Here is a 14,949-nt window from a genome sequence, read left to right as displayed (position 1 = left end):
AAACTAGTGATGGACAGATTAGGAAATTAGAAGGGAATGCCAAGATTACATGGTAACTCTAACCTGCTGTTACTCATGTATCTCAAAGAATGTAAAGGTGAAGCTTACACTGTGACTGTGAAATACATGAGCAGCTCTTATGCTTCTCACACAATTTGGGAAACAATTAACAGAAGTGTGTGAGTAGCATACAGGTATTGTTGGATAATGATCAGGAAAGAAGTTGAGATTCCCAGTGTCAATTTTCCCTGTTCCAGAAGGAGAATAGTGTTGCAAGAAGATTCTTTCTATAGCTAGGGCACTGGCTTGCATTTCAGATGGTTTATTTAAATCCCTGTTCAGCATCAAAAGGTATTTGTCACCTTGGGACAGACTTTAATTTTCTTTTGTATTTCAACTTTCCCATCTGAAAGAGATAGCTGGTAGATTTCTAATTCACAGTATATTAGGATTTAAAAAAAAAAAAAAGAACAAAGAAAAAAAAGTCAATGACTGTTAAGTTTCCAGGAATTGCACAGAAAAATAAACACAAAATAGAAGAAAAAGCAGAAGAGAATTATCCCCTGATGAAGAAGGGTCAAATCTGAGAGATCAATACCAGATTTGTACTTCATAACGGTTTTGTCTTAGTGAAAACAGAAATGCCAGATTACTACTTGGCCCTGAGATGAGAACATACATTGTAATAAGTTCTTTTTCTATTTGTGGTTGAAAAAAGAGTGTAGCAGAGAACATTATCTAATTTCAGTCTCATAATGAAAATTGTCATCAAACAGCAGTGCTTGCCAAAGAAAATAAAATGTCATCTCTGAAGGGACTGCATGTAGAAACCTGTCAGAAATCGTCCCAGGAGAGAATGAGCTTTTATAACAACAACAAAATATGATCTTGGGTTTAAAAAATAACCATATGAGCACTATAATTGCTAAATGGGGAAAAAAATAATCCCAGCTGTGTCATATCTAGTACATGACAAAAAAGCTACCCTACAAACATTTTTTTTTTTTTTTCTGGTACAACTAAATAAACTCAGTCTAAAGCGAATGATAGTGAAAGTGAATAAAACGTCTGAAAAAAAAATCCTCAATGCAAAGGATCTTTTTCCCTTTTGTTGGAGGTGTTGCATAAATCAGGGAATTTCCCTTTCGCTAAAGATACGTTAACACTGCTTGCACTGCTGAGTAAAGGCTGAGATTGGTGATGAACTAATGGCAAAGGAAGAAAAGCTTCTAAAGCCGGGTTATTAAAGTGTCTCATCAAAGACAACACGAGCTTTGGGCATGAGTTCCCAGGGAGCAGATATATTCCTCTGAGAGCTATATCTTTTTCTCACATGCTTTCCTCAGCTCACTGGGCACTGGCTTCTATTTTGAGAAGAAAACCCTGACATAGTCGAATTGCTGTAACTGTGTCCTCCCTTTGAAACATTTGTATGACTTGTATGTCTCTCCTTTTTGCCTTACTCAGTTCTCCTGTTCAGGGCACACAGTAAGAAAAAGCAGGGTTCCCTTGGTGCTGTGCAATATCACACTTTCTGTTCTGTCAGGGGAATCACCGGATGCACCAGGTGAACAACCCCTCCAAATACTTGTGCTGAAAGAGACAGAGGGAAGTTGTGGCACTGGGGATGTTCAACCACCTGGCACCGCAGTGAGATTGCATGATGAAGGAGGATGCTATACAAACACAGATAAAGCTTCTGCAGGCTATGATAAATTCATTCAGGATACTGTTACTATCAACGGCAAATTCAGGAAGGTGATAATTTTCTGAAAGCTGTGCTCAGAGAAACTAGAGAGGGAGTAGGGTGAAGACAAGATTTACTGTGATGATTTCAGCTGACTGAATATTAGTGTCCCCGGCAATCTTGCATGCTACATGTGCCTCATCTGGAAGCACAGAGGTGTTTGCTGATTTTTTTTTGGATTACTTCCCTGTTAATAAATTAAATGAAATTTTACTGTGCGATGACTTGAACTTTTTTAAAAATGAAATTGCTAAATACTGTACAGACATTACTTGTCATGGAAGAAACTGCTTTGACATAAAAAGGAAAATATTTATATTGGTGAGATAGATTGTCAGCTACTTGCTGTTCTTATGTTAGTTTGTATTTCTTGTGCAATTATGAAAACAGGTCTAGAAATGAATTTTGGATGTGAAAGGGAAAAATACATTTTGTAATGGTAATGCTCTTGATCAGGCAACCTCAGAACACTTTTCAAAAGTCACTGTTACATGTCCTAAAAGATTAATTTTCAAAAATGACTTTTTCTCAGTTATTGTTAGGGTCAGTGAGCTGTAAAGTTTCAAATAAAAATCTATCTGTACTTAAATAAAAGTGAGAGACTCACCACTGGAGTTTTACATGTATTAGGGTATGCAATTCTATCCACAAAGCTAAACTGTCCTTCCTTTGCCTAATCTGGTTATCTTCTATTCTCTCTCCTTTCTTCCCTGTCTCTTCTTTGACAGTGTTCAAGAAAAAAGGAGATGAGAACAAAGACGTGAATATCCAGCTTCCGTATTTTAAAGTAGATTTCAATATATACTGTTTACCAAACTGCTGTAACAAATGTAATTAGTTTTTCCATGTCCTTCCAAGGTTTTACATTAGGGAAATTGAAGAATGTAGGGATTTCCAGTGACAATATAATGCATAATAGGGATTCCCAATGGCAATATAATGCATAATAGGAAGTAGATCTTAAATTTTCTTAAATCAGAGTCTCATAATTTTTAAAATACATTCAAACCTTTTCTTTTTTTTTTTTTTTTTTTTTTTTCCGGTCCACTCAAAGCTTTAAAATCATCTTCTTTGCTCAGTGATTCTCTTAGGTATATGTTCTCCTTTTTTCTCTGCCAGTCCTCTGTCACTGCTTGTTCCAAAAAAAAAAAAAAAAATCAATCAAGGATTGCACATAATGATTCAGGTTGTTTGCATTTCTTGCAAAACCTCTGAAGTGGTGTCCTGAAATGACAGTTCACAGTTTTCCTTGCCCAAAAAGAGGATTGTCCATGTCTGTCAAGCAAGCGATGGAGGGGAAATGGAATGAACCTACGGGACAAGTATAGGGCTGACTGCCTCTTACTGCTTCTATGCGAAAATTTTGAAGTAAAATAAAGCAAAAGAAAAACAGAACCTGGGTGGTCACCCACTCTACTGTCTTTCTGAGAATCACCTGATGGCAGGATTTATGGAGAGCAGCTGTTTGTAAGTGCTCTGTAAAAGTACAATTTGTATATTGTTCCACAAAGACATATCAATGTATTTTGAATACTCGTACATGCTTTTATTTATTTTTTTTTTCCCTGACCTTTCTCAGTCTTATTTGGTATTTATTGTGGAAAGATTTTCTGATGTGATTGATGTATTTGGTTATCGTTTGTGTAACCAGGCTAGAAGATGGTGTCACATTGTTTGCAGGATCAAAGTGAGAGTTGCAGGTTTCCATGGTACAAGTTACCTGTGCTATTTAAATTCAGTCAGTCCTGCATGCAAAATCTGGATATGTTAGAGCACTTATTTTGTTCCACATTGAAAACCTTCTCTAAAGATGGTTACTGGTAACTGTAAAGAGATTGACCTTCCAACATGATATCAAGGAAGGCAAGTCTGTATATATGTTGTCAGAGCCAGGGTAGGTTATAGCATATCATCTGTGTTATGCTATACATCTAGTCTGTACCACAAGTTTAACAATGTTAAAGACAGTTGTCCTATGCTACATGATTACCAGAGAGTATCACAAAGAGTTAGATAGCAAGTTTTCAGTTATGGCAGGTAGCTGGGTGTGCCCACATAGCGATCCCTAAGGTAACAACATTTGCATCCCATGCTGCACAGCTTGGTATTGTTTCTGCTGTAAAAGTCACCACAGACACTTTTCAGCTCTCCCAGACATGTCAATCAGAGACTGGGAGAAGAAAAAAAACCCAGGCCACTGTCTCAGAAGTGATGCAGGCTTCTTCAGATTAATTTCTCTATTATCTGTCTTTTACTGAGATTCATGACTGTTTGTTTTTGTCCCCAGTTATTCAGTTCAGTGGAGTTTGGCAGAAGATGGCTGCTTCTTCACGAGGGAGTCACACCAAACAGGTTCTACTGGTAAGAGCAAAAACCTTTCTCTCATTTCCCAGACACAGCTTCCCAATATGTACAGAGACCTTGCAAAGGGCGTTTGAAGGCAGTGTGGCTGAGTACAGTCTGCAGTCCTGTCAGTATCTAGTTATTTACTTTGAACTGGTATGAAAGGGGCATTATTCCTCCTGTTCTGTGTTTATACAGCACTTGAAAGTGGGGTCTTTGATCTAAGGATGATGAACAACCGAAATATCCTGTGTAACAGTCTGAAGAAAGCATTGATTTGGGAGGGGAGAGTTTTGCAATTTTCTGTGAACGTTTTGAGTTTAAGCCTAAAATTCAGCATAAGCTTGCTTGCACTCAGAGTGCAAGTCTTGGAGTCTCTGAAGACACTAACATTTCTAGCATGGGTAACAGTGGGCATCCTCAACTCCAGTGGCTGTTGTGCTTCTAACTGCTGTTAGACCAAGTCCAGTCCCTGAGCATAAGTTAATGGCCATTGAACTAAGCACACACACTTCCTCAGTGTGAGCTTAAATCACTGTGCAGTATTGCTTCTAAGCTGTCAACCCAAAATTTCCATTCAGATTTCAAGCTCTGTGGATCAGCTGTATTGCACATATTCTTTTACAGAATCTTTGAATGTCAGTCAGTTACATCAGTGGTGAAATGTTTGGAAGTTTGCTGCCAAAGTGACTTTAAAGAAGTGTAATATCTCTTTGTCACCGATGCAAGCTTAAATTTTTGCTGCATAAACTTATACTATACAATTAGAATCTAATCATCTCTCAGTTTTAATACATCAGTTGTCCGTAATGGATGTTTTAACTTCAGATTTCAACATTTGTGTGGTCACAACCACACAACAAGCTATGAAAAATCATCCCTGGATGTAGGACCAAACTTTCCTCTAGTCTGCAGTTTTTCAGCAAATTTCTTTGTATTTTGATTCAATTTTCTCTATCACAGACCTACCTAGGGATCCTGGTGTACTGGTAACTCTACTCATATTTCTGACTGTAGGCAGAACTCCCTGCATTTGCTTTCCATAGCGGTGATCTGCATACACGGTGTAAGTCTCTGTAACCACAGTTTCCATAAAGTGCTTATCTGAATACCCCCAACACATACACATGCATCCCTACACCCTGCTATGGAACAGCAATTAGTATAACTTCTACTTCTGTGGAAAAGAAAGTTGAGGAATGAAGGAGATGCTGTTCTGCTTTCCTACAGGTATGGTTGTGATAGTCTAAATAAAAAAATGTTTATTTATTAGTATTTGGGATTACTCCTCTTTTTGCTTAAAATGCATGTCAATCTGCAAGAGTTCTCATCAGCTGTATATGGAGGCAGAAGTCTATCTCTGAGCTACCTCTACAAGATGTTGGCTCTTGTCCTGTGAATCTGGACTTTAAAAGAGAAGCTTTAGATCCAACAGTCATTTTGAAATCAGGAGGAGCTGAAACAGGTGATTAAAATTAGATCCTCCTGGTGGCTTCTAACTCTAAGCTTGTACCAGTTCCATAGGTTTTGAACACAGCAAGATTCAAGAGAGGTTCAGTCAAATATTTTCTTTTAATTTCTGAAAGAAGTAAGAGCTCTAGGTCAAATTTACTTCAAAAATGAATTAATATTTGGTTTGCAAAGGATATAGACCACAGATTTTGTTTGCTGCTCCTGATTTTTAATTCTTTCTCATAACCTGTGTTATCTGAAACTTTCACAAACTGAATTCCATTTTAAACTTAAACTTGTTTTTGTGTGCTTGTGTAGACACAGATCTATTACTCCTACTTCTTTTCCATGGGGCTCCTAGCTGGGTTTCAAAGTGTCAGATACACACACACACTTACATCTTTTTCATGTTTCTGGGCTAATAAAAGTGGAAAGTCCTTCAAACTGGGAACTCCAGTTTTGGGGACATACAACAAAATTGTACTGACTGAAGAAGGTCGTAGAGGTGTAATGAAGGTTCCTGTTCCTGTATCCCTTAGTCCTGTACTTCACTTCAAACCTTTTGAAGTTTCTCGTCATTAGTTATAGTAGTGGTTTATTGTAAATTGAGCTGATGGATGCCTACAATAAGAATAATGATGAAAATGATCATTTTTCCTTTCTGTAGAGTTCAGACTTTGAAGGCCTCTTAGAACCTTACAAATAAGAGAACTAGGCCTTGGAGCTTCAAAGGCAAAGAGTAAGATGAAAAGATGAAAAGAGGTTCCAACCACCCATCTAATTCCCTACAGCCATAAACAAAACATGAAACTGCAAGCCTGTATTTTCACCTTGAAGAAAATGTCCCTTGCATAATATAACCTCAGTGTAAAGTAGTGTTTCTATTATCAAAATTAAAAATAATACAGCTTGTGGAGACAGTGTTAAATCTCATTCTGGTTTACTTATTGTGTTCACCACAATAAAAACAAATAAACAAACAAACATACAAACCCACTCAGCTTCAATTATATGGCCACTGTCAGAACATGTATACCACAGGGAGCAACACTGGGCTTTTCTGTGCAGCCAAGTACCTGTGGACAAAGGAAGCACTGAAGTGCTGAATCAGAAGAGCAACCCTTTGCCCTCAGAGCATGGCCACTGCTGACTTCTCTTGCAAGGAAAACAAAGGGAGACTGGGACATAAGAGGGTGCAAATCAAAAATTAAAATCCAGACTTCTACAGCAACATCTGTATAGCCAGTACTGGTGTACAAGTTGGGTCAAGCCTGACTTTCTGCCCTGGGTTATTTGCTTTTTAAAAAATAAATTATTATACATTTGGGCTTGGGAATTAATATGCAGAGTCTAATCAAACAAGTCAGAATGCTGACTTCCAGTTACTCTTGAGGGTAGAAATGAATAGTAAAGGACAATGTCTTGAAGTCACCGACTTCCAAGGAAATTACATTGTGGGGATTCTCTCTCCAGTTCCTGATACTTTCTCTAGATCATACAGATTTGAAGGGATCCACCAGAAAACAACTGTATTGTGAAGAGAGTGAGGGCTATATATTCTTTGTGGGAAATGAAGGCTACATTCCAATATCTAAGGAGCGCTGAGTAGTTACTTTAACACAGAATGGTTCCAGGCCTGTCTAAATTGGGACATCACTAAGATCAGGAAGACATGAAGCAAAGGCTTTGACATCAGGCTTTTGAGACTGCATTTACTTAATGTTGCTTCTTTTAACAGAGAAGGAACATCTTTAAAGGCTTCTAAAAGGATTTGAATGATTGATGAAAGCAAAGATTCATTTTCCTGATTTCTCACTGATATTTAAATTGACATTTTACTCTGTTATGTTGGTTTTGTAACTAGTTTGTGGGTCACTCCAAGTCTTGTGAATAAACATCATTGGGCTTACTAGTTTTAGTTTTGAAAAGGCTCTGCCTGAAAATGCTGTCAGAGAAACTATAATGCAGCTGCATTTCTTATATCTTCATGCATTAATGCATTACTGATACATTTCTTATATCTGTTTGCAAGATAATTTTATTTTTTATTCACTTATTTTTGGTTGGTTTGTGAAAGATCCCCTCCTACTACCATCTTAGAGAAATTTAAGAACATTAAAACAATCTGTTGATGCCTTCTATATAACTCTGAGAAAACACTTTGTATAGAGACAACTCAGCTCCTTGCAGCTCACAGGTATTTTGTCTTCTTGCATCAGCTATTTCATGAAATGGTCATTAACATGAAAACAAGATCTTTGTTTCTTCAGAGCTTACCTGTTACCCTCTTTTCATTCTTCTATTTTCATCTGTAAGCGATACTTTGACATCCACGCTTGTGATGGAAGAGATTGTAATATCACTGTGGAGGAACATATTGGGGTAGGGATGGAGGGAATGAGCAGAAAAACTCAAACCTATAAATGAGGTGACTGGAATTTTCTCAACTGAAAATAAAAAAGCAGAGGGGGAGGGAAGAAAAAGATATCTCTGATTCTCTACCTCATTAAAAGGTTGTAAGGACACATTTGTTCATGCATATGTGTTGGGCAGGCTTTAGTGAAAAGTAAAACTATCATCTTTAATAATTGCTGTAATTAGGGTATCTTATCACATAGCTGTTTGCATAATCTAGATACATGGAAGTGATATATTGAGGAAAGCGTAGTGCATTCAAACCTATGTACCTGATGGGAACATAAAAGGATCTACGATGCATACACCCTCAAGGCACTGCGGTTCTGCACTGTGTCAACATTTTTTATGTTTTTTATTATTTCTCTGGCAGGTTCTTGATATTTTGCTGTTAAATGTACTGTGACAGAAAAATGCATTAAAGTTAGAAAGGTGCTTAGTAATTCTGGAACTGTACTGTACGAAAATACCCTAATTGCTAGGAAGGAGTATTCTAAGCAATATTAGTTCAGCAGGGTAATACAGAAAAAACAAGTTGATGTACATGACTTATTGTTGATAGCATAGCTTTTCCTAATGTGGTCAGCATTAGGGTAAGAGAATGTAGTAGATAATAGTTAGGAAAGGTGGATAAATGCTTTATCTAAATGTTTCTCAGTTTATTTTTGTTATACATGATGATTTTCAGCATACATTCCTGGAATTTTGCTGGCAAAGACTCTGGTTTGTAGTGAATGCAAATGTGAAGGCAATTGCCAAATCAATCATATTGGGAATTGCTTTTTTTTTTTTTTTTTCCTGCTTTAAGTGGTCCAGTCAAGCAGTCAAAGCTCAGCAGCGATACCTTGTGACTAGCAAATCCAAACATTCAGGACCAAGGGTTGAAAAAAAAACACAACCTAGTCAATGTGCATACAGTTTGCAATGGCCAAAATATTCAAGCAAAAATTGATCATTAAAAACTAGATTTTTTTTTTCTGTTCATCTCATCAAGTCATACATTCAGCTAGAAATTATTTTATGAAGGTTAGTAAGTCAAGATATCACAATTAGATTTGGCATTAAAATAAATAATAATAATAATAAAAGTTTAAAATCTCATTAAAATGTATTCTTTTATTAAAATGGGAAATTTTATGAAAAGATTCTCAACTAATTCTGATCATAACCTACATCTGAAAAAAAAAGTCAAGGAAAAAAAGTCAAATAATAAAATTGTCTTAAAAACAAGCATACAGTGAACAATGGAAAAAACCCAGGTAGCAAATTATATCAAGTTATAATCATTAGGTGCATCAGTGTTATTAATTTCTTTACTTATTTGGTTATTTCACACAGACAATTAAGTAGAAGAAATACAAAAGAAATATCCCATACTTTAAGAAGCTGACTGTCTTAGTCAAAGAAAAATTACAGCTCAGGGCTTTCATGCATTACATGGCCATAACAGATTAGAAATAAAAATGTCATAATGCATCTGATTTTTGATAGGGTCAGGTGTCCATGATATTAATGGTCCCTTAACGATGTTACTGTAGATATGTCAGTTTGGGAAAAGAAGTTGCTATGTCTCCACTCTGACTGTCTTGTGTTTTTCTGAGAATGAGAAGGAGAAGAAAATGGATGCAAAGTTTATAAAAAACAAACAAAACAGGCCAACTAACTTTTCCCCTCAAACAATACAAAGATAGGCATACACACTGTAAGAGAGAAAAAGATAAACTGGTAAGCAGCTGGGAGGAGAGATGAGTAGATAGGGCTATATTTGTGTTTCTTTTATGAGCAATGGCAAGGAAAGATAATCTTTAGAGAAGAATTATATAGTATATATCTTTTCTTTTCCAGAGGAGGTTAGAAACTGTATTTTAAAAGGTCTGACTGTGTTCATTGGAGCAGCTGAAAGAGCTGAAAAACAAGGGAAAAAATGTGTCAAAGCCCTGTAAAAGCCCTGTTAAAAACTCCATTATATTCAAGCAGTTGGAGCGAGCCTGGCAAACTGTCCCAGCATACTTGTCAGATCTTGGCTTCGTGAGATTTGCACGCCTACCCAGGTGGGCTGAAGCAATTTAAATGGCATGGTGTCTGGGCTGTTTACAAATGAGGCTGTGTATTGCTGAACAAGACCTTTTAATCACTGCAGGGCAACTGCTGGAGGCTGATGGGGAAGATGCCAATCAAAGGGCATTGTGACAGCCTGACCAGAAAATCATCTGCTTGATCTAACACAAAAGCCATACCCGATGAATTGAAGTGTACTAAAAAGTTAAATAAAAAAAATACATATTTCATAGCTTAAATACGGTGGAAATGAGTACACGCCAGATAGGCATGTCACCTATGACAGTTTTCAGGGAATCTGAATTAAGCAGCTGGCTGATAGGGACTAGTAAAAGTAGTGAATTTTGTTTGATTTCCCTGTTTTATTATTATTATTATTATTTATTTTTATTATTTATTTTTATTTTAAATTCCTTCCTGAATCAAACACCGCAAATTTACTTCCCATTGAAATTTGGCTTTGGGAGAAAGTCAGACTGAAGGTCCAAGCCTCTGTAACACAAGGTGCTGTTCCCTTGCTAATATTCTTTTTAGTTTCATGACTGCCAGCTTAAAGATACAGATGATCTAAAGGCTAGCAACATATTACAGCATATGGTCACCATTCAGTGTCCCAGAAACTTAACATTTTCTCACCAGAAACATCAATATAACACCCAGCCAGAGTACAAGGAAGCGTAATCTCAGTTGGCAATGTTCATTAAAGATCCTAATGCTATTTCAAAGGGTTTAGTGAAAACCTCTGCTTATGGTTACCAGACAGCTGGACCCTGAAGTAGCTCTATCTTTTTTGCTACAAATGAAGGTTGAAACCTCTCAGATTTATGCTGGGAATCAGGATTTTATTCCTGTCTGGCTTTCAGAGAGGCACAACCTGACAAGTCCCACATGGATCAGCAAGGAAAAAAGAAAAAGACATTCAGAATCATTTTCTGTTGCTGTTAAAAGCTCATTTAGATTCTTTGGATTTTTGATAAGTCATAGTTCTTAAGAAACTGAGATCTAAAATACACATCTTTCTTCTTTGGGCAAGGCTGAGAAAATTGCCCAAAGTCACAGGGCAGGGTGCTGATTAAACTCTGGTCCTCTAAGTCTATAATAAACATATCCTCTGGTCTCAGTAGTCTGTTGAGATAACTAGTTACTCAAATCAAGATTTGTCAGAGTAAGATATAACTCCTCAGTCTCGAAACCTTAGTTTGGCATAGTTCCACCTTGTGAGAGAAAGTGGAGAGAGTGTGCTCTTGACTTTTTTGATTTTTTTTTTTTATTTTTTTAATGAAAACTGGAAAAATGGGAGTAAAATAGTATATCAAATGTTATCCTAGAAGTAATAACTGAATAACATCTGACTCTGGGCCCCACCTCCATTTAGAGTCTTGTCCTTCCATTATGAATAGGGAGGATGGAGGAGAAGAGGAATATTCCACCTGAGTAAGCCTTTTGGGACTGAACTACCTTATTCTGATTGATACATAGGTTAGTGTATTTTGTTTTTCCTATTTCAGCTGGTTTATTTTAAAACAATCATCCAGAGTTACTTTATAAACGAGGACGGCCTCCCACGAGCTCTAACTTCTCTCCAGTTCTCCACTTTCTCCCTACTAAAGATCTGCAGAATTAGGCAGGCATCAATATACCTGGTTCAGAAGCTTCATTTGGGGGTTCCTCAGTAGCAGAAGCCTGAACTATGTCAGTTTTCAACAGGCACTGTACAAAGAAGCTGGTTTATTTGTATACACCTATAAAGGACAGCCCCTGAAGGGGAGTAAAACAGTGGCATAGTAAAGCTGGCTGTGGATTTGTTTGGATCTATGTCAGGAAGGTTTCACTGCTATTTTCTGTTGTATGGTTAATAAGAAGCATACTGTCTAAGCCGAGTTGACTTTACCCTCTTGCTGTATATGACTTCCTGACCCCCCTCTGGAGCATCCTGACTGGGTTGCAGCACTACAAGATATGAAAAACACATGTATTAACAGAGTGGGAAGCCATGACCCTATTAGACTGTACCATCAGGGAAGCAGTAAATCAGGTAGATTTGGTGCATGATATCAGGAAGCTGAGTTCAGAGACTACAATTACAGGGTATCTTCCTCCCCTCTCTTCAAGCAAGTTCCAAGGAAGATGATTTAAGTCTCCTGCAGTATGTGAAAAAGAGATGTAGGACAGGAGAGTCTTAAAATCATGATCTAATCCTGGTAACTAAATTTTATCCATTTACATCAGATTCTGTTTTTAAGACATTCCTCCCACCTGCGTTACCAGCAATGGATGCTTACCCTGCTAAGAATTCACATCCATCTATTTTAGAGTTATAGCCAACTTTCCCCTCCATAACTTTCCAAAGAGAGCTGTTCTGTGGCAAGGAAGGCTTGATTTGCTACTGTCCATTAAGCTGTGGGATAAATGAACATCACAGATGGAAGGTTATGGATATTATTTCTCTGTGGTTGCTAAAAGTGATGGTGAGAGTGCAAGTGGCCTGGAAATCACACCTCTACCTCTATTTGCCCACTCATCTATTGTAGTGTTGGCAGCAACAGACACCTGCATTTCTGGATCAGTGTTGCAGGGTGGGACAACTAAGAAGAGTTTATCTAGTTGGGATTTATTCATTGCATTGTTGTTTCCCATGAGCTCTAGATAAAAGGTGACAAACCAAGTAAAGCATTCCACAGGGTGGATTTGGCCCAGTGGCTGCCAGTTGAATTGCACAAAATTATATCATTTCACCTAACAGGACAACGTGAGAAAGAATGGTACAGAGATATAGCAGGGAAGATCTAATTAGATGATTATCAGGGGAAAATTTATTTGCCAAGTATAAAGAAGTGAAGTACTGATTTATGTCTGTCTGGAATCTGGTCTTTTGTTTCTAAAACATGTCATGAGAATAAAATGGTTAAGAGATGTAAAAGCTAGAAAGCAATCTCTAGAGAATGTTCATGGAAGAGTAAAATCTATACAACTTCATGTAATAGAGACTAAACTAAAGAAACCACAAGAGTTCCCTCTCTCACTAAACTCCCTGGGACAGATTCAATGCCTCCTGTGAGCAAAAAAGGAACAGAGAATGTCTGCAAAGTCCTCATGGAGTGAATTTGGTAGTAAAAGGAAAGGGAGCCTGGAGGACTCTCAGGTTCTGTTTTTATCTCTGCCACATAACTGTGTGATCTTGGTCAAATCAGAGAGGTCCCTGTGCTCTTGCCTAATCAGTGGAGTTTATCTATAAAGCTGAGAAGAAAAATTTTCCTCAACCCCTTTTCCTGACTTGTTCTACTGGTCTTGTACTTTTCCATAAGTCTCGAGTAAATCAGTTGCATGCAGGGAAGGTTACTTAAAGGTTGATTGTCAAGTATCTCTGGACAAAAAGCTCTCTGTTCAGGGCTGCATGTTACTATTTTTATGAATGGCAATTAAGACTTAGAGTGGTATAGAAGCATCAGTGGAACCAGTAAATGATGCTACCAAGGACTGCACAAATATCATCTGATGTTGCTGTTTGCACTCCGACCTTATAAACAAAAACCTGCAATTCAATAATCTGGAATAAGCTGTCACTTTTTTAACATGAAGTGGCACAATGTGTTCCAGAGGCAGTGGGGGAGCTGGTTTTGCATTGGTAAGATTTATGATAAGGAATTTGAATGAGTGCTGAGGCTAAAGGAAGATAAATCCCTAAAGGCAAATTCTACCAATAATTGAATTACAAAGCCATTATCATGTGCTGAACAGAGCAACTTTATGGCTCTATTGTGACAGGATAAAGCTTGTTAGAATATTTATGTTCATAGGACAACTTTGGCATAAAGATCTCTGAGAGCATGTTCTCTCTTCCACCAATCTGCTAATTATCTTTCCTGTGCATTGCAGTATTTGTAGAGAAGGAGATGTGCGCAAATCAAGGATGGGGTGCTGAACGTCGGGAGCCATCTGAAAATAACTATCACGCTAAGCACAAATTCACCTGCAGAATTCAACTGGCGTCTAATGGCCAGAAAGAGATTCAGAATAAGTTGTGGCAAGGTGGAGAGAGAGCACATAGACAAATGAGCATTTTGAATGACAGAGGGGTTAAACTGGATTTTCCAAGCTAAGCATCACATTTCTGTCTGGTATTGCTTTGCAGCCACTGTTTACCTACATTTAGTCAGTACTGATAACTCAAAATAGCCAGAACTGCATGGATCTCATTCCATCCACCTTAGTTGAGTCACACTGATATCTATCAGTTATCTACCATCCTTTTCTGAGTGAATAAGTGATATTTTTTATTTTATTTTCTTTCCTTTTTTTTTTTTTTGTTTTGTTTTGTTTTGTTCTGCACTTACTCATTTCATCTGAGATGTTGGAAAGCTGCATAGCATCTCTGACCCTATAAATATGAGTGAACTACATTTGCACCGGTAGAAGTGGTTCTGCCTGTGGAAAGGGGATAGTAGAATTTCTGTTCATAGAATTATACCATGGCTCAGGTGGGAAGGGACCTTAAAGATCATCTAGTTCCAACACCCCGGTCATAGGCAGGGATGCCACTGACTAGATCAGGTTGGCCAAAGCCCCATCCAACCTGGCCTTGAACACTACCAGGGATGTACATGTATTTCCAGCCTTTAATTCTTGGCCATTTTCACAGAGACTTCTCTAAACTAATGTTGTCATTTATTGCTGAGGTTAAAAGACATTTGAACTTTGCTGTGTGTGTGTACAATACATGGAATACATATGAAAAGTTTGCCATAATATTTCTTGTGTGTGTAGGCCCACATACTGTGTCACTATGTCTGAAGTCAAGCATCCAACAGTAGAGGTATCCAAAGCTGATTTTCAGAATGCACATGGCAGTGAGATGGAGTCTTTATAGCCTGGTGCTTTGACTTTGTTTAAGAAAAAGAATATTTTGAAAGTAAAAGTTCACCATGTGGAAGTTT

The 14,949-nt window shown here is 37.6% G+C and overlaps 1 protein-coding gene across 6 annotated transcripts in view; it reads left to right on the top strand.

Annotated features, from left to right (window-relative positions):
- The window catches only part of SORCS1 (sortilin related VPS10 domain containing receptor 1), a 287,728-nt gene that overhangs the window by 185,338 nt on the left and 87,441 nt on the right, over nucleotides 1–14,949 (top strand). For all 6 annotated transcript variants that reach the window (XM_084525016.1, XM_084525015.1, XM_084525014.1 and 3 more), the window contains one exon: nucleotides 4,035–4,108. In XM_084525016.1, the coding sequence (XP_084381142.1) occupies nucleotides 4,035–4,108 (74 nt within the window). The remainder of the gene's footprint in view (nucleotides 1–4,034; nucleotides 4,109–14,949) is intronic.

The sequence above is a fragment of the Aythya ferina genome (genome assembly GCF_964211825.1).
Source record: "Aythya ferina genome assembly, chromosome: 7".
NCBI lineage: Eukaryota > Metazoa > Chordata > Aves > Anseriformes > Anatidae > Aythya > Aythya ferina.
Note: the sequence above shows the minus strand (reverse complement) of the source record. Positions and strands in the feature narration are given on the sequence as shown.